Raw genomic sequence first — 18,279 nt, 5'->3', positions numbered from 1 at the left:
TTTGGAATTTTCAGATTTCATCCCAGTTTCTGAAGATCGATGGGTTTAATTCGATAACCCCTGGAGAAATCAAGGAACGTCATTTATGCAACTAGTAAGACATGGCGGAATCACTGCGATACGACATGAAACTAGCACTCTAAACGAAAAAAAAGAACCAAGGTCGCTTCAGGGCCAAGAGGCGACAGCCGGTCTAGCCAACACTAGCATTTTGAAGAGTTGGGTACTCGTGCTCCACCATCCAGACAGCCATAACAGCTTCAACGTGGTGTGTAGGCGGCAAAGACAGACTGTGGTTACCTAGCTATCACCTGATGTTCTACTGAAAGAGCGCGCGTGCCCGACTGATGCTACGTTAGCTTTTTTCGAGTCAGGCAAAATCATCTCTGTCAGTTTTGCCCATTTCCGACGTCCCTTGCTACAGACGGTGTTGTGCATGATGGCCACATTCTCGAGTTGCCGTGCCCCAATGTTTCGGCTACTTTGAGCGCAAGAGGTCCCCCAGGATAAAACATCACAATATGCAGGCTGACTAGTTTTCGGAGGTGAAGGAAGATAAGAGGTATTTACGCCTTGAACACATACGTACCAAGGCGCAGAATTGAGCCTCTCCCCGCTGAATGACATACCAGCCTACATTCGTCTCTGTGATCTAGGGTACGTTAACGGTCGAACTTATGGGGTGACAAGCTGTGCAAAGTTCTTTACCTCCGTTGCTATCATGTGACTAAAATTAGCAGATCCTCGACGATGCAATGACACGTCAAAACCAGTAAAGTGCGACGAGCTGCCCGTTTGAACTGGCGCTTGCGTGCAAACATGAGGAGGAAAGTGGGCTGCTGCCAGTGACGCGTAACAAAAACGACGCTTCCGGAGCGTTCCAGCCCCTCTGCAGATTTTTTTCAGATTTTTCTGCTAGGCTGACCATCCGGAGGTGCTGTTCTGCTGGAGACAGTATTACGTCCTAACTGTGTGGGCTCTCAAACTATTGTTATGCATAACAATCGACTGTACTTTCGTAGTCACTGATCACCATGACCATATGCATACTAACAGAAATTCGAGTCGACAACACAGGAGATAACTTCTACTAAGAGCCACCTATGGGAATCGAACCCACGACCTTCGGTTTACAAGACCGATGCTCTACCACTAAGCTAAGATGGCGCGTCAATCGGTACTGAGCACACCACCTACGACACGGTGTGTGTATTTCGCTGTTCCATCCGAAGTCAGAACGTAGAACTGTTTAAAAACAAGTTCACTATCCTTGTTAGCAGGACACAAAATAACTGCTTAACATGCATCATCAGTGGAAGTCAGGCAGCTGCCAGCGAAGTCGGTTTTCTGTTGACCGCCCGTCATCACCCATAATCGCACAGTTTTGCTCATTCCTTATTGCCTTCACAAAATCAGGGTTTGGAATCTAAGAGATTAAACGCGGATATCTATGCCCTTCAACGAACAACAACACTAAATTTCGAGCTCGGGTTCTAAACAGGCGATGTCGCACAGCTCCCAACGTGTACTCCGTGGTACTTGATCGAAGCTGCTCTAGAAGGGTGCTGGATACGAAAGCCATGCAAGAGAAGAAAGTGGACTTCAGCTTGACCGCCGTAACCAATCATATCACGCCACGAATGATGGCTCGCGAATCTTGTTTTGTAAGGGTAGCACTGCTGTGTCTTGTAGGCCGGGACAATGAGCAACGCCAAGCCTCGACTTGTCTTCTGTGAGCCTCAAATAGCTCGTGCCATAAAAATTCCATTTGATGCCTTTATAATTTTGGGACAACTCGCGGAAAATCCAAAATCTGACTTGCGAACTCTGCTGAAACTTGTACGGCCGCATGGTTTTACAAGACTCGAAACAACGTTTCACAGGATCTTCCCGAACTGCATGCCAGCGAGTAGAATCTGCACACAGCCCGGACGGAGCGAGCGCCGTTGTGCACCACCACACGTAAACACACAACACATGCACCAAGCGAGAATGAATGCTGCGGCTTTACTTCATGTGTTGATCAGGAAAATTGCCCATTGAAGCTACAGAACGAGGGATCAAACGCAGAGGCCCCGAGGCCTAGTGCGTACAACTGTGGACTCGCCATACTGCGAGAGGGACAGGGTGACTCTGTGCCCTGACAGCATTGTGCAAATCGATGAAAGGGGAGAAGGGAGGGACGATCTCCCGTGCTCTCTTTAAATTGCCCAAGGCACCTAGGCGCCTCATTCAGTTCCTCACTATTATTTGTTTTCTGATCATATGAAAAATACGCATGCTTTAGGACACACAGTCTCAAGGAGTGGATGGACAACGCATACTTCCGCTAGTCCGTTACACAGCTGGATGATAGTGTTCCTGCCCCTGGCATTATACGTCCACATCACGCGTTCATTCATGGTACAACTCGGTGTCGACAAGGATGCACTCCGCAGTACCGTGATTAACTTGTCGGTTTCGACCAATTTCACTCATATTTGTGACTACCGCCTTAACTTGAATATCTGAAACTGGCTCTTTTGTTTAACGGTAGAAGCAAATATACTGTATACTTGTTCTTACACAGCGGGTTCATGCTGTCGCGCAAATCTATAATTCTGAAGCCTTACGTCCAGCAGTGTGGCAGTCTGGCGACTACATTTTCTTTTCATTACCAGCATGGATAAGCCTCTTGAAAGTACTGGGTTCGGAATAAATCGTTGCTCCAATTGATACTAGCTAGAAATTTTCATCATAGGACAACCAGTGAAGATGCTGCAAAACGATCTCTCTCGAATCGAGAAGGACGAACCAGGTAAAGCCGATGACGATGTTCTTCGGCGCCTGGAGGCCCTTGAACTTACATACAGGGCAAGAGAGGCAGAGGACTTCCTCGAGAGGGTCGAGGAAGTCCATGAAACCGTTAGGGGCCTTATTGATGGCTCCATCGATGCTGCCGAACTGGAGCGCCAAGAAGAAAGGGAGACATTGCGTGAGCGAGCGAAGCAAATGAAGAAGGAGGTGAGCGTACACGAGACGGGATCCAGAAGTTTAGGTCCATCAATCAAGCAAGGCAACTTGGGGCTTCGATCACTCTGACCAAGGGAAGCAGAAAAATTGGGTGTGTATTTCTCGCTTGGGTAAACCTCACGAGATCAGAACAGCACCAGACACGACACAGCCATAGTTCTTGGTAATCTTAACACATGCGCTCCGAGCAGTAGGCCACTTTTTATGATTTCTTGTGTTACGTTTGGGTAGAAATCAAAGCCTACGCCTCTCAACTTCCGATAAACTGGAACTGAGAGCCGAACCCATTCTGCGCGACGCTGTCGAGCCAACGGAGTCCTTGCGGCAGACGGGAGTAGTTTCCGCCCTACAGTTCTCTTCTGCTGGATGGGACAATCCGTGTGCCGCAACGAAAAAAGAGAACGAGCTGTCCATGCATCCTATCAACAACACACCTATGCGTGGTCAGTGCACGGCTTACTCTTTTGATTCATTGCCAAACTATGATAGCACTTGAAATTTCTCCCCCGTCCACGCCCGTCTGGAGCTCCTTAGTCGCACACCGTGTCTTTCGGCCAGCAAAGAAAAGAGCCCTCCACGCCTTGTCCTTGCTCTGGCGCAGCAAACAGTCGATGCTTTAAAGCGGACTGTTCAGCAGGACACTCGACCAGGTGCTGTGTAGTATTACATTTACCATCGCCCGTCTTGCTGTTGTTCGCCTCTCGGAAAACAACCCCTAGCGTTACTCATTGAAGAGTTCATATCTATCTTCACCCATTTGCAGCGGGCACGTGGGGAAGTGCCTCGGGCAAACCCATGCGGACACACGTAATCACTTGGACGCCGACCATGGTTCGTAAAAATCTGCCGTTGTTTTCAGGAGGAGGCTGCTCGCGCGCAAGAGGCGCTTTTGATGGGTCGCGAAGGAAAGGGGGAAAGCAAAACGCGCCCGTACACTTTCTTTTGTCGAGCCTGCCTCGTGGAATTTACGCTGCCATCGATGGCGCAGTGCAGTCGCTGTGGGGGGCCGGTGTTGACCATGGAAGCCCGCGTGTCTCAGTTGACAGAGAAGGTGGAGCTTCTGAAGGAGGAGAAAGCGCGGCACATGACACGGAAGGCTCGCTGGAAGCAGTGGCTCAACACGCGCAAGTTTGTGCGGAAGACGAAAGTGGTCCATTACCAGACGTGGGAAATGTGGGAGCCTTCGACAGATGAGGAGGAGAAGGAAAACGCGGCTGCAATCACACCGTCGGATGACCCTGCATTTCAAGCACTCGAAAAAGACTTCATATCCAACCAGAAGCTACGACAAGATCGCAGACGTGCAGCGCTCCGCTGCAAAGAACGCGGAAATTTGCTGCTAAGCAAAGGCGACCTTGTGGGTGCCCTGAACGCCTACGAAGAAGGCCTAGAACACAGGCGCGATATGAAAGAGCTGTGGACCAACAAGGCGCTGGTCCTTCTAAGACTCAAAAAATATGGAGAAGTCTGTCAGGCGGTTACCACCCTTCTCGAATACTGCGACATATTTGAAGATGGGTAAGCGGGAAACAAGAGGAAAGCAGCAAAACTGGATAGGCTGCTCACAGGAACTGCTACAGAGACTTCACTTCTGTGCAGGGGTATGCGTGTTTTGCCGTACCAAAGAGAATTCGAACAGCGTGCAGGATGTGGCACTGCTCCTCCTGGTTTCACACCTCGTAGGCTTTTCCCTGTCGGTTTCATTCTCTCTCGTCGTAGACACGAGGCTCGCTCTGTCTGTTGGTCCTCTCTCAATGCCGGTGTTGCGTGGAAGAGGTAGACCGGTTTGGTGAACTCTCGGCCCTTCCCTTGTTCTTTCTCGTTCGTGCCCGTTTTCTTTCCTGCCTTCATCTATAGACTCAACTCGTTCCTTCCATCTCGTTTTACACGCGCACCTTCTTTTCCGTTTACCGATCTTTTCGCCCGTCTGCCGGTCTCCTCAAAGAACTTCTTCCTCGCCTTGTTCTCCGTTTCCCCCACTCCTGTTTCTTCTCTATTGCATCTTGCAGCTCTCTTCTCTCCGTGCTGCCCGAACGCTGGACGGACTTCACCTCTCACCTCTCTTCCGCCAGCAAAAACTCGATTTTCCCCCAGGACTGAATATCGCCGATGAGTGTCTTTTTGCGCACTGTGTCTTTTCTGTGTTCCTCTCTCAGGTATGAGAAATCGGCACCAATTTGCTTCAAAGCTCTCTGCAGACGTGCCCTTGCCCACCGCGCCTTGTACCACTGGGAGGATGCACTCTCAGACTTGAGACAGGCAGTCCGACTTTGTCCTGCTGACCGGGATGCTCAACGCCTTCTGAAGGAGACAGAGCTGCAAGTGAAGCAGTTCAACGACCTCTTCACCATTCTCAATGAAAAGGAACAAAAACGCGTCAAAATCGACAACCCGACTGCCGGATGTTTACAGCGCCTTGCTTTCCCTTCTTCTGCATCTTCTACGTCAGCTTCGTCTGGCGCATCGCCACTTTCAGACTGTACATGCCACGCTGAATCGCCGTCTTCAGAAACGGAATGCACGGCTGCTACAGAGGAAGCGCAGTCGCCCTCGTTGGAGCAAACAGAGGAAGAAGGCAGAGGGGAAAAACCCGCGAAAGAAGAAACAGAAAGAGCACTTTCCTCTGCGAAGGACGAAGGAGCGAAGGAGGCTGAAGGGGATCAACGAGAGCGGTTTACTGCCCTAAAAAGCAAGAAACGGGCTGTAGAAAAAGCAGCGAAAACTCGAGAGGAGAATACACAAAAACTGCCTGAGAAGGACGGTATTCAGAGAAGTGGAAGTGAAATTGCCAAAATACCTTTCAGCCCCGGTTCAGGTTACGTCTCGCCTCCCTTGTGGTCCTCAGTGACTCCGTCTTCCTCTCTCCATCGCATGCGACAGAACGAACCTGCCGGTTCTGGGGTGTTTCAGGAATGCGAAGGAGAAACCGTTGCTTCCTCTCCCTCTGCTTCCCTTTTCTATTCGTCTTCTGTTGCCCAGCTCTCTTCAGTTTCGAGCTCGTCCAGCCTTCCTGATAACGCACCTTCAGGCCCTGTCGAAGACAGTCGGTCTTCTCTGTGTCGCCTGGACGAGAGGGTTGGTCAAGCTCTGAGAGAAAACCGCACTTTTTCCTCTGTCTCCGATCACCTGGTCCTTGAGGCCTTACAGGCGCTGCAGAAATTTCCTGCGGCTCGCTTGTGGTTCTGGTGTTATCCACTCTGTCTTTCTCCTGCTGAGCACGCAGAGAAGGAGAGAAAGAAGCAAGACGCGCACCGGCAGGCCGGGGAGACATCCGCTTCTTCTGAATGTACAGGGGAGAGAGATGATACGAGAGAGGAAGGAAAGAAACCGTCGGGGACAGCAGGAGCCAGCAGCGAAAAACACAGACACCCGAGGGAGGAAAAGAAGGCACAAAATGCAAAGAAAGAGACATGTGGAGCGCCGATTGAACAAATGACGCCAAAGGATCTGGCGACACAGGATATTTGCATGGCGGCAAGTCGGATGCGAAGGCTGAAGAGAGAAGAAGCGGAGCACAGTGAAGCTCCGCGAAACTGCGACAATGACGACGAAGGCCACCGCAGAAGATCGGAGAAGGCATTTTCAATCCGGAGACTGGAAACGCTTACCACTTGTTGTAATGCCCTCCGGTGTCTCCACTGCGTCTGTAGCTTTGCTGCAGCGCCAGAGGAGTCCAGTTCGCCGACGTCTCAAGACGTTTGCGAGGACGAATCTGCAGGGACGACTTCGACAGCTTGTGTCTCGAGTGCATCGGAACCGGATCTTTCCCTGTCGGAGACATGCGACTCCTGCGCCGCTGCGTTGCTCGCGCTCCTTCCGGACATCCTGGCTGCAGAGAAGTGTCTCCCGTCTTTCCGAAAAGTCACCGACAAAGATGGAGACAGGGGGCTTTCAAAGAGCTACTCGGGGAAGACGCGAGGGACGGCAAGATGCAGAGGGACCGAAGAGTTGCCGGCAGAGGAAGAGGAGACGAAGCTGAGAGAGATGAAAGCGCTTCTTCTTGGTCTCCTTTATTTCTTCTCTTTACAGGCGCCCTCTCGGAGAAAGCTTGTGGAGCACTTGCAGCGTCGCAAAGAGGTCCATTCGTTTCTGCTCCATCTTCTGTCTCTCATGTGTCTAAGCCGCCAAGGGAAAGGTTCCTCTTTGGCTCTCTCCCCTCCACTCCCGCTGCCGCCTCTCCAGTGTGCTCTCCAGAATCGCACAGACGCAGGAGCCTTGCTATGCAATTTGCTGCTCGAACGCTCCGTCCAGGTTGCCCTCTCTGGCCGACAGTCGACCGTCAGAGGGGAGACTACGCTGAAGACGAGAAAAGCGACGACGGGAGAGCGCACAGGCGAGAAGAAGAAAGACGACGAAAGGCAGGAAGGTGCTGGGAAAGAGAGCAGCGAGAACGAGATTCTCCGGGCTCTGTGGCCAGTTGTTCAGTCTCGAGTTAACGCCCTGAAGCGGCGTTGCGATTTATTTGCGAAGCTGAACCAGGCAGTAGCCGGCGCACAGATGGATGACGACGAAAAAGAGGAGAAACAAGACGGCAAGGAAGGAATGAGGGCGCTTTGGAAAGAACTCGCATTGCTTCTGGAAGCAACCAAACAGGGTGACAGATGCCAGCAGGGAGCGACACGCCTGTCCGTCGGACCCGCACTAGAGCGAATTCTGGCCACGGCGAAAACCGGAACGGCGGAAGAGACTGCGAAAGAGAGAGAGGAAAGAGAGTCGAGCGTCGAGCTTTTCGACCTGTTTCATGAACAAGAAGAAACCTTTCTGGGGAAATTCCTCCGTCTTGACACCGAAGCAGATACAGAACGAGAAGATCCAACTGCCACAGCTGTGCAACAGTGTCTCTCCATTTTGACAAATCTCGCTCGATGTGCCAGTCTCCGGCTGCTGATTCTCAAAAATCTACGCCACGCGCTTCTTCAACTCGCCACTCTGATGAGCACAAATTCCTGGGCGACTTGCCCCCGCCCGGGGTCTTCGCCTGCTGCCGTCTCGCGTTCTCTCCTTTCCAAACTGAGAGGAATCGACACGCGCTGGCCCGGTCGTTTCTACGTAGGGCGACTTCCTACCGCGGCATACCTTGGGTTGCTCGTGAACCTGACTGCTGCGTCCAGTGCCGATGCGAGGACGAAGGAAGAAAGAGAACTGGCGACTCGCCAGAGCGAATTGCTTCGCGACGAGCGTCTTGTCCGTTTTCTTGTTCCCTGTCTCTCTGTTGAACAAGAAGAGGGGAGCCGACGGATAAAACGGATACGCGAAGAAGCAAAACTGGTGTCCAGCAGAAGCTTCACCCTCGCACGTCGCGTCGTTGTCGCCATCAGTTCCAGCGAGGGCAATCAAACGGTAAACACGGACCGCCTAGACGCGCTTGCTCTCCCTCCTCGTTTGAGCACCTCTCCCGCCAATGCTGCCTTCGTTTCTTCTCTTTCTCCCTCTCTTCCTTCTTCCGTATCCGCTAGGGAAGTGACGCGGGCCTTGCTGCCTTCACTCAGCTTCGTGCTTCGCCGCTGGCGCGCGAAAGGCGTGGAAAATGGTGAGAGCGGAGGAAACCGCGCCAGAAAGGACACCGGCGAAATCGACGAGAGAACCAGTGCTGCAGTTCAGCTGCTGTGCACGCTGGCGCAGCGAACGCCGTTCCTTATTACGGCGGCGCGAGACGAGGCTCTTCTGCGGAGGGAAGAAAAGGCAAAGGAAAACACGAAAGAGACGACAGACGGGGACGTAGGCACATATGAGAAGTACGCTGTGGAGGCGGACACATGCAGAGGCGGCGAAGAGAGAGCAAAAAAACAGGGCGGAAGAAAAGAACAGAATGGACGGAGCAGGACGGAAAATGAGACGCAGCGATATGAGAAGAAAGAAGAGAAACAGGTAGAGAAAGCAGACAAACAGGCAGATACGCGAGAGGATGGGAAGAAGACAGGAGACGCGCAGAAACCACACGACAGTTTCCGATTGACAGACCTTTTGCAGTGTGTGTGTGATATATTAAAGACGGTAACACCTCACGGATACGCCAAAAAAGCAGAAGAAATGAAGACGCCAACAGCGCTCGTCCGAGGAAACCTTCTCCTTTTCCTCGGCATGGCCGCCAAAGCGCAGCTGGCGGCGATTTCTCGGAGTATCCGAAAAGAAGGAGAGCAAAAGTACAAAAATAAGGCAAGCTGCGAGAGAGTCGAGACAGCTGAGAAGGCAAGCAGCCTTGTCCGAAACGCATGCCCAACTGAAGGCGACACAGAGGACGACAACGAAAGGAAAGAAAGGACGGAAGACGGCGAGGAGGAAGAGGGGTCTGATAGAATTTTAAAGGAAATGGACTTAAGCGGAGGAATTCTGTGTTGCATAGAAGCACTGAGAAAAGACTTGGGCGGGTCACAGCGAAATGCAGCCGTGACCCTAGCCACCCTGGCGCAGGTTGCAAAATACAAACCAGCTATCGTTGCTCTGAAGGGAATGGAGAGCCTCATGCAAATTGGAGGACCGCTTCTACTAAAACAAAGCTGAAGCCACATCAAACCAACAAACTATGGCACCGTTATGGCGGCAGGGACACGCATGTGCTTCTTAATACGCAACTCCCATTGTACACATTATATGTATATTTATTTCCGGTGTATCTAGGGGCGTATCTAAGTGTCCCGGACCTGCATCGTGCTGGAGAGTTACACATCTTCGCGCAATTTGTACGCATGCACATGGTGGCAACTATATGCGGTGACCCGGTCGCGTCTGGGACACACATGCAGAGGTTCTTCGATTCCTCGTTTCAAAAATTTCGCACAAAAAGGCAGTCAAAAGATCCAGTTGTCTCCAGAGAAAATAAGGGTAGATCATTGAGTATGCCCCATTCAGCTGCCTGCTGTTCTTCCTGCCTTTTGTATTTCTTTTTTAAGTGTCTCCCTCTGCTCCGTCCTACGTTTCCCCCTTCGCTCGACGCTCGGATACGGAAGATTTGAGACGCCTCTCTGATGACCCAACGCAGCCGCTTTGCCGTGGCCGTGTTGCCGAGAGAATGACACATAGAAAATGACGCGAGGCTTCATAAGTCCCACATCAACGCCATTGACTCCATAGTACAAGCGTACACACCCTTACATATATATATATATATATATATACATATATATATATATATATTTACATATATATATATACATATATATATATATATAGGCACATATATATATATATATATATATATATATGTACATACAGATGTCTTACTGACAAGTGTGCAACTTGATGAGATGCTATTGTAGACACACATTGCTGCAGTTAGTTGCGAGCGCATACATCGATGTACGGCTCGAGAGGGAGCTGTCGATTGACTCGGTATTCACCAGTGCCTCAGATTCCGTTCACAGACAAGAAACCAAGAGGAAACAACTCGGATCAAACAAAATGCCATCTCCCTTCAGCAGTGGGTGCTCGGCGAGAGGGGCAGATCACCACAGGAGCGGCTGCAAGCTAGCAACCGCCCAGACACGAGCCTGCGGGCGAAAAGGGGGGCGGACCTTCCCACGTCCTTCACTCCCCTGCCTTCCCGTCCGGCCCGTTACCGTTCGTGACACATCCCCCTGGACAGCAATTGTGTCGGGTAGTCCACAGCGAACAAAAGCCTGAAGAAACAGAGAACTGCGTAAACTGTTCTCTTGATTGTCAGTGCCCGTGTGTCGTCACAGCCACTTGGATACACGGCGTGGCGGAGAAAGAGCGGGAACCCAAAAAAACCACAACCGCGTTTCTGCTGGTTCTGGGACGCCTTTCTTTTGGAGGCCCCTCCTCTCGTGTGGCAACACGGCACTGTACAGTCGTGGAAAGAAGGCAGAAAACGAATGCAGAGACGTCGAATGAAAACGCGCTGCTTCAGCTCTAATCATCGTCCTCGTCTTCGTCTTCTTCAAGCGCTGATCGGTCCGGAAGACGCGGGATTGGCCAGAGGACTTCTTCGGGAGGCTCCTGCGCAAATTGGTTCAGCTGCACGCACACAACAAAGCGACAACGGGTAATCGAAGGCACCAGGGAAAAGGGACAGCGTGTCAAAACCGTACTGTTGGAGACTGCGTGCTTTGCTAGGGTCTGTGGGCAGCAGGGTTCTGAGTGTAACGGCCCCGCAAGGATCTGTAGCGTGTGCCTTTTCATTTTCAGAGGCTTACAAGTGCTTCGAGACGTTGTCGCATTTCGTGCTCATCGTCCTCGCTCTCGTTGTCCGACCCCTTCTCTTGCCTCTTGCGGCCGGGGTGTATCACTTTCTTAGGCTGCCGCTTGCCATCGTGTGGCATCGGCGCTGCGGAGGGATACAAAGCCACGGGGCTCTTGGAGGCCAACAGTGTCTCCACTGTCGCGGTCGCGCCGGGAGGCGCGGCCCGCGCGTCGGGCTCCAAGACGTGGTACAGCCGCTTCGGCCCGGTCCGGATGAAAGGGTGGTGAACTTTGCTGAGACACGCAGGAAGAGCAGGCGAATCACACGGAAACGCCAATGGAGCATACGGAAAGATAACAGCTACCAGACAGAAAGAGAGAGGTCGAGAAATACAGCGGCAGGGAAAGACGAAAAACCAAAGGAGCGCCTGCGATTCAAAGGGGACCCACAGACGCGACTCCCCTCGACGGCTCCTGCTTCTCGTGGTGCACAGCCTCTTCTCGCTTTCTTTCTTCTCTAGTTTCCCTCCTGTTTCCCGCATCTCCGTTGCTTTTTTTCTCTAGGTCCTGACTCACAAGTAGTTCTCGTCTTCTCCCAGGAGCCTGTAGGCTGTGAAGTTCCCAGCAGGCAAGAACTGGACATCGGATCCAAAAGCGTCTGCTTCCTTTCTTTCCGTGCTCGCTTCCTGCGCCTCCTGCCCGAGGACAACGCTACCTGCGTTGTCCCACTGAAGATGCAGAGCGATCAACGCAGAAAAAGAAGAGAGCCTTTTGACACGAGACCCGCAAACCGTTGGCGAGGGGACAGAAGCACCTAAAACTTGAGGGCGGCGGCAGTTCGACAGGTTAAAGAGATACTCGGCTGTCTCACAGCTTATATCCCCCCTGGACATCGCTTCCTACGGGACTTGCAGCAGACACAACACGTGATCCAGAGATGGACAGAGAAGGGGCGAGAACTTGCGCAGAATCAAGATGCAAGTGAAAGGGGAAAGAGAAACAGTGAGAGGGAGTGGAAAACGTGAGGGACAAGGAAAAAGGTGGAAACAGAGCGAGGGAGAAAATCAGGCAAAGAAACCAGGAAAAACACATGTACGGCATTACACCTTCAGCGATGACATCTCGCACCGTGAGGACCCGCCACGTGGTGGTTTAGAGAAGAGGCGCCTCCAGACGAGCAACGGAGGAAGGCCCAAAAGGGAGGAAGTCCCACGGGTCCGCCGCTGGAGACAAACACGAGGAGACTGAGAGTGCGTCAGAGCGGTGAAAATGGCAAATCCCAGAAGAAAACACCCAAAACGGAGAAGAGATGAATCCCCTGCGCGTCGGTTTTCTCTCCCCTTAATCTCTCCAGACTTCCTCACGCTCTGCAGACGTACCACTTCGACGTTAGGAGGTAAGCCGGTAGCAGATGCCGACGACAGTTCCTATCGCCAACAGAGCACATGTCCAGGACACTGCCGAGATAGTTGAAATATGTGTGGAAATGAGGCAAAAAGGAAATGAAACGTCCAGTAACGCCCACCTAGGTTTACGAACTCAGTTTCCTTTCCTGTTATCTCCCTTTCCTGCTTGTCGTTATCTTTCGTTGTCTTCAGACACATCTTTGCCCCCCGTTTGTCCTTGATTTCCGCCTGTGTGTCTTCTCCCTTTCCGTCGTCCTGCCACGCTCCCCGGCTGCTTCGACTTCATGTTTCTCTTTTCCTCGTGCTATCCCCTTTGTTTCCGCGAACGGTCGTGTCTATCTTCTCCACTTCCGTCTTCTTTCTCGCGTTTATGTGGCTACGGACCTTCGCGTCCTGCCGGACGAAAATCGAGCCCGCGAGCTGCGCTGCATGCAACTGGACCCGCTCATCCCAGAGCGAAATTGTAGGACGAGGGGAGAAGGCGAGTACGCCTCGGAGCAGAAGCCTCTCGTGTGGGGATCGGTTGCTGAAAATGCACAGCCGGAATCTGCGAAGAACACAGCAGGAAGACGCAGGCAGAAACGTGTGGAGAAAAGGCACAGCGGCGCTGCATAGAGATACAGGGGTGCGCGGGAGCGTGACAGGTAGAGTGGTAATGCCGAATATGGAGGAGGGAGACGACTGTGATTGAGAGGGAAAGGGAACATGCGGAAGACAGAAACGAGAAGGGTGGATGAGTGGTTCCACTGCACGAGAAAAACGTGTGACTAAGCAGAGGAAAACGAGGCACGAGGACCTCATCATATGAATTGCTAAGCAGATGAGCAAAAACGTTCATACACAACTACCTAGCAATGTAGCAGACGGACGGGAGCAAACATAGCTGTGGACTTGGGATCAGACCAAAAGGGTTTTCACTAATGCTATTAGGGAAAAAAAGCTTGGGGACCGATGGATATATAGATCTCGATGTTGAAGGAACCGATAGACTGGATAAACGAACCAGAGAAAGGTAGATGAAGGCGTCTCTCGGGGGGCGCGTGGATGCCACACAGACGTTGTAGAGGGAGACGAGGAATAAGAAAGAGGAAGAGAGAAACAGAAAGACAGACGTCGACGAGCCACGCACAGATGTAGTGAGCATCGCACAGTTTGGTGTCAGGTCCCCCTTTCTCGTCTCATCGTCGTCTCCGTGTCCCTCTCTCGCCCTTACTCTTTGTTGAGAAGTGGGGCGTTTTGGGGCGGGTCAATGAGTGCCCAGTTCCCTCTGGCAGACAGGGACGGAATCAGAGCTGTATGATCTTCGAAGAAGTAGATCGCCTCAGGTCCGTCGTAGTCCCCTTTTCGGCCACATATCCCATCTGGATCTCGCGTGTAGGCGTGTCGCACGCCTTCGCCTGCCGTTTCTCCCTTTGGTGTCTGCTGCGACGTCTCTGACACTGTGGCTTCCTTTTTCTTGAGCCGGCGATTCTTCCCTTTCGCCCCTGAACTCGTTGCATCTTTCAGGCCTTCCGCCTTTCCAGCGCCGCCGTCCCTTCGCGTCGCGCTTGCCGAAAAGTCCGCATTCCCCTCTTCCTCCTCGTCTGCAGTGTACATCCAGCGGGGAAAGTAGAAGTGCCACACCCCGGGAATGTGGATCGTTGGAGAGTCCTCGGGGCCGTGGGAAGCGAGCGGCGGCGGCTCGGGCGTCTCTTCGAAAAAATCAAACGAGAACTCCGGCAGCTGATCCAAAAGAGACGCGTGTTCTTCGACAGGCCTCGGTCTGGTCCCTTCAGGTTCCTCAGACGCGAAAGAGAGAGAAGACGTACTCTGGCAGCGAGAAGAAGAGAGCGGCGACGAGAAGGAAACCCCAGGAAGAAGAGATGACGGAAGTGAAACTATGCTGGGAGAGACAGACGACCCCGAAGAAGCGTGCGAGAGAGAGGTCCCACCCGACCGTAGCGCGGGCGAAACAAAACTCGAAGGGGAAGTGGAGAACGGGCCCCTGCTTCGGCCTGGTTCGCTCCCAGCGTAGGAATGCGCTTTCGAAGCCGACAGGAGGAAAGCAGTCGGCCGGTTAGGTTGGAAGAGAGGAGACGGAGACACACGCTGCAGCGGGGCAGAGAAAGCGCCGACGGCGAGAACAAGCGAGGGAGGGAGCAAGAAGGTGAAAAGGAAAGACACAGTGGAAGGCAGACGAGGGGACGAAACGGAGAATGAAGGTTTCGAAAAAGGGCGAGACGCACAACAGGAACCGTGTGACTGTCGCAGGCGCAGCCAGGCAAGAAGACATGCGAGCAAACAAGAGAAGAGGAACGTTGCTAGCCAGTCTACAAGAGAGGATGAACGCAGAGGCCGCCAGAAGAGGCTCGCTTCTGTTCCTGACAGAACTGAGGAAGGACGAGTGCGAGAGACAGGACTGGAAGAGCAAAAGGGAGAGGAAGGACAGAGAGACAGAGTGGAGGAAAACGAGGCGCGCAGACAAACATCATGAGAGTGCGCTTGCGGGGGACTGGAAAGAAACGTGCACCTGACAAGCCCCGCAGACGACGCGAAGGTGCGCGACGAGGCACGTGCGGCGTCCTGGGGAACGGCGAAACACGAAAGACCGAGGAGCAGGAAAACGAGAACGAAGTGTGGTCCGTAGGAACTGAGGCCTGGACGCTTACTGCCACGATGGACAGCATGCCAGAGCGAGACTCCCCCCACCATCATCTTTCCGATCGAAAAACATGAAAACAAAGAGGTCGACGCAGGCGACAGACAGCACGAAGATCTCGAAAAAACCCCACTGGGAAGAGCAAGAGAAGCCACGCGGGAGAGCAGAGAAGAGGCACTTGTGGTCACGAATAGCTTACGCCCGGGGCACTTTCAAGTGGACGTTTCTGGAGAAGGTAACGCTGGAAGGCTCGACACGCAAGGGAGAAAGAAGAAGGGATAGTCGCGAATGGCGAGCCCGCGAGAAAAGCCTACAAACACTCAGACATGAGACACAAGTTGGAGACACGAAGGGACAGAGGAGCGGAAGGAGGCCGCTGACGGAAGGGAAGGAAACGAAGAAAGGGCATAAGACGATGAGAACGAGGGGGGGGGGGGGGGTGGACGCATGCAAGGCCCCGAATCCGGTAATAACTGCAAACAGCCGGCGAGACTCTGAGTTCAACTCCTGGACGCAAACGCTGGATGGGGGAGCGAACCGTGGGAAAGAAGTGGGACAGGAGCCAGGGGAACTGGTTCCACCGGGACGAGGGCAGGAAGGCTGGGGGAGAACAGCCAAGGCAGCAAGGGAGAGGAACCAACGGACGCACGGGATCCAGCGTGTGCCATAGTCCTGCATTCTACGAGGAGAGAGGCTCACACGGGAAGCAAGGCGAAACATGCGGACGACCTGCCTATCGGGCAGGAGACGCTGAACGTTTCTCCTTTCTTCTTCCCGGCACTTTTTTGAAGACACCAGAGCGGCGAGAAGAACAGCTGAGTGCGCGGCGCGCCCCCATGAGAACAAACCGTGAACAGAGAGGCTCGCAATTCGGTGGAGAGAGATTCTACTTCGAGGGCGAAAAGCCAGTCAAGCAGGTTTCACTGCGGTTGTGTGCATACAGGACCGCGTTGATGCTATCGCTGTTGCGACTGAACGTTTTCTGCGCGGTATCACTCGAACCGGGACGTGGAAGGAAGTGCAGCGAGGAAGAAAAACGACGGTCTTTGCCAACAAGGGTTGCCTTGGCGCGTCGTTTGCCTGGGGAGAGTGTCCCAACAAAAAGGCAGCAAACACTGCTCAGAAAAAGAAGTGAACTCTCGGAGACAGGAAAACGGTCGCAGACTGTCGGAGACAGACACACGCCGGTGTCTCTCCGCGCGGGTACGACACTAGCAGCCCTCCTTAGACCGCAAGGTATGGCCCCGCTTTGCCCCTTCGCTTTGACCTAGGAAACGTGTTTTAATAGCGCCTTTCGCTCTTTGTCGAAGGATTCAAAAGGCTGAAGCGGTGTGCTGGAGAGATGGAAACGCTTGACGGTTCAGTGTCGTCTGCATGCAAGGCTAGTAGACTAGCACATCGAGGAGGCTCGTGCGGACACCCAAAGGAGGCCGTCCGACGCGCGTGGGACAGCTCCGTTGTCCTGTGGTTCGTCCTGAGGTTTCCCCGACCTCTCTGTAGAATGAGCAGGCATGGAAAGAAGCCTCTCCATGCTAGGGCTCGCACGAACTAAATTGTCGAGATGCGGGGAGAAAGTGGCACTGGTCCAACCTAAACCGTAAACCCTGATGAGTCAACGCTGCGGCGCAGCAGCCAAGCTCAAGAAGGCAAATTTCGAACGGGTGCGAGGCACAGCGGTGTATGCCCTCCCTGACATCTGAATGGAAAAGGAAGCCACGCGCCGAAGAGGCCGCTCGACACCGATAGTTGGGTTAATGAAAAAACGGTCCAGTGATCTCTGTTGGGTCCCTCTGACTACCCACTTTTGTGTACCGTTGTGTGCCACAAGGATAACAGTGCGAGCCAAAGCCGGAGATGACACGTTACCTACGCTAGTTGCACGCGATTTTTGTGCCTGGCTGGGGAGATGTGGAGGCCATCCGAATGACCAGTTGACCAAAAGCGTATAGAGTCCGCTCGAGATCTTCGCCCAATATGGTGGAGAGTCTCCCCACGCGACTCGAGCGCGGGCGTTCGAGACGAAATACAGAAACTGGAACCGTGCAGCGGAATGGCTGCTTCGAACAGTTCATGATACTCGAAAGCCGCATGGCAAGTTTGCTCTTTCTTTCAAAGGGATATATGCTTCCTGTCCGGCGCAGTGTAACTCGTCTTCAGAGATTCACGTTGTGTTCACACTACTGGGGTACCCAAGTGTGGTACTGGGCGGAGTCCGAAACAGTGTGTGGTAGCTTGTCGGCATGACACAAGGCGAACGCGTAGACGTGTAACGCGTTTTTAGTTGATTGTTCTGTATTTACGGTCGATCGGACCGGTTCCGTGTCAGTTTTCTCCTCCGTCACGCACAGAGCCGGTGACCGATTGGACGGATAGCAAGTCACTTTCTGCATTCGAGTCCTTTCACCAGCTTAATATGCTAGCCCTACAGTGTACATACATCGTGCCAAAACGAGCCGGCTTTCAAAAAAGATTACGCTGACGGGGGACGCTGCGCCAAGGTATACGTTTTCTATAGCTGAGCACCACAAGCTGCCACCGTACAAAAGCGAAAAACAGAGAAGGAGTCCAAGCCTACTGCAAGAACTGTAAGCGTTTCATATCATCCAATCCTCAGTCACCGAATGCGGAAAACTGACAAACAGTTCAGACTTTGCGAAGCGCGATAACGGAACGTGTAAGGTCCTCTCACGCCAAACAGGCCCCATACATTCCAGCGCGACAAGAGATCCGGATGCGATAAACACCTTGCTTCGATCCCGCACGTTTGTCCTGGCCATGCGTGTCACCACTCCAAAACCTGCCCAACTTTCGTGGTGCTTTGTGAACCGTCGAGAGCGTAAATCCGGTCTACGTCCAGCAGCAGCATGGCTGTTCATAAAACTGGGTTTGCCACAGAAATTTTCACGGACGTTCTCCAGACTTTTAAGCATCGTCGCGCAGTTCACCGCACGATTTTGGTCCCCGTTACGGCAATTACCAGCACAGCGGATACCTGTGCTCAGTGTGCATAGCACAAACGGTACTAGTATACACCATGATACTGGTTTGGCGCGTCTATCGCACATCATCAAAAACGTTATCGCG

General features: G+C 52.8%; 2 protein-coding genes and 1 non-coding gene across 3 annotated transcripts; 1 reads left to right on the top strand and 2 right to left on the bottom strand.

The window, feature by feature from the left end:
* Positions 1-1,095: 1,095 nt before the first annotated feature.
* Positions 1,096-1,167, bottom strand: NCLIV_t140018. Its single transcript has one exon. It is a non-coding gene; the product is annotated as a tRNA-Thr (tRNA).
* A 1,587-nt stretch (positions 1,168-2,754) lies between these two features.
* On the top strand, positions 2,755-9,513 carry NCLIV_068600 (conserved hypothetical protein; the record flags this gene model as incomplete). The annotated part of the gene is made up of 3 exons (XM_003886412.1): positions 2,755-3,003; positions 3,872-4,530; positions 5,169-9,513. 3 exons carry the CDS (start codon positions 2,755-2,757, stop codon positions 9,511-9,513), a joined length of 5,253 nt encoding a protein of 1,750 aa, XP_003886461.1.
* A 1,368-nt stretch (positions 9,514-10,881) lies between these two features.
* On the bottom strand, positions 10,882-15,251 carry NCLIV_068590 (conserved hypothetical protein; the record flags this gene model as incomplete). The annotated part of the gene is made up of 7 exons (XM_003886411.1): positions 10,882-10,986; positions 11,166-11,445; positions 11,728-11,879; positions 12,531-12,578; positions 12,942-13,104; positions 13,771-14,248; positions 15,206-15,251. The coding sequence occupies 7 exons, from the start codon at positions 15,249-15,251 to the stop codon at positions 10,882-10,884; spliced, it is 1,272 nt and encodes a 423-aa protein (XP_003886460.1).
* Positions 15,252-18,279: the final 3,028 nt, after the last annotated feature.

This window comes from Neospora caninum, chromosome XII (genome assembly GCF_000208865.1).
Source record: "Neospora caninum Liverpool complete genome, chromosome XII".
NCBI lineage: Eukaryota > Apicomplexa > Conoidasida > Eucoccidiorida > Sarcocystidae > Neospora > Neospora caninum.
This window is presented reverse-complemented; position numbering and strand designations above follow the sequence as displayed.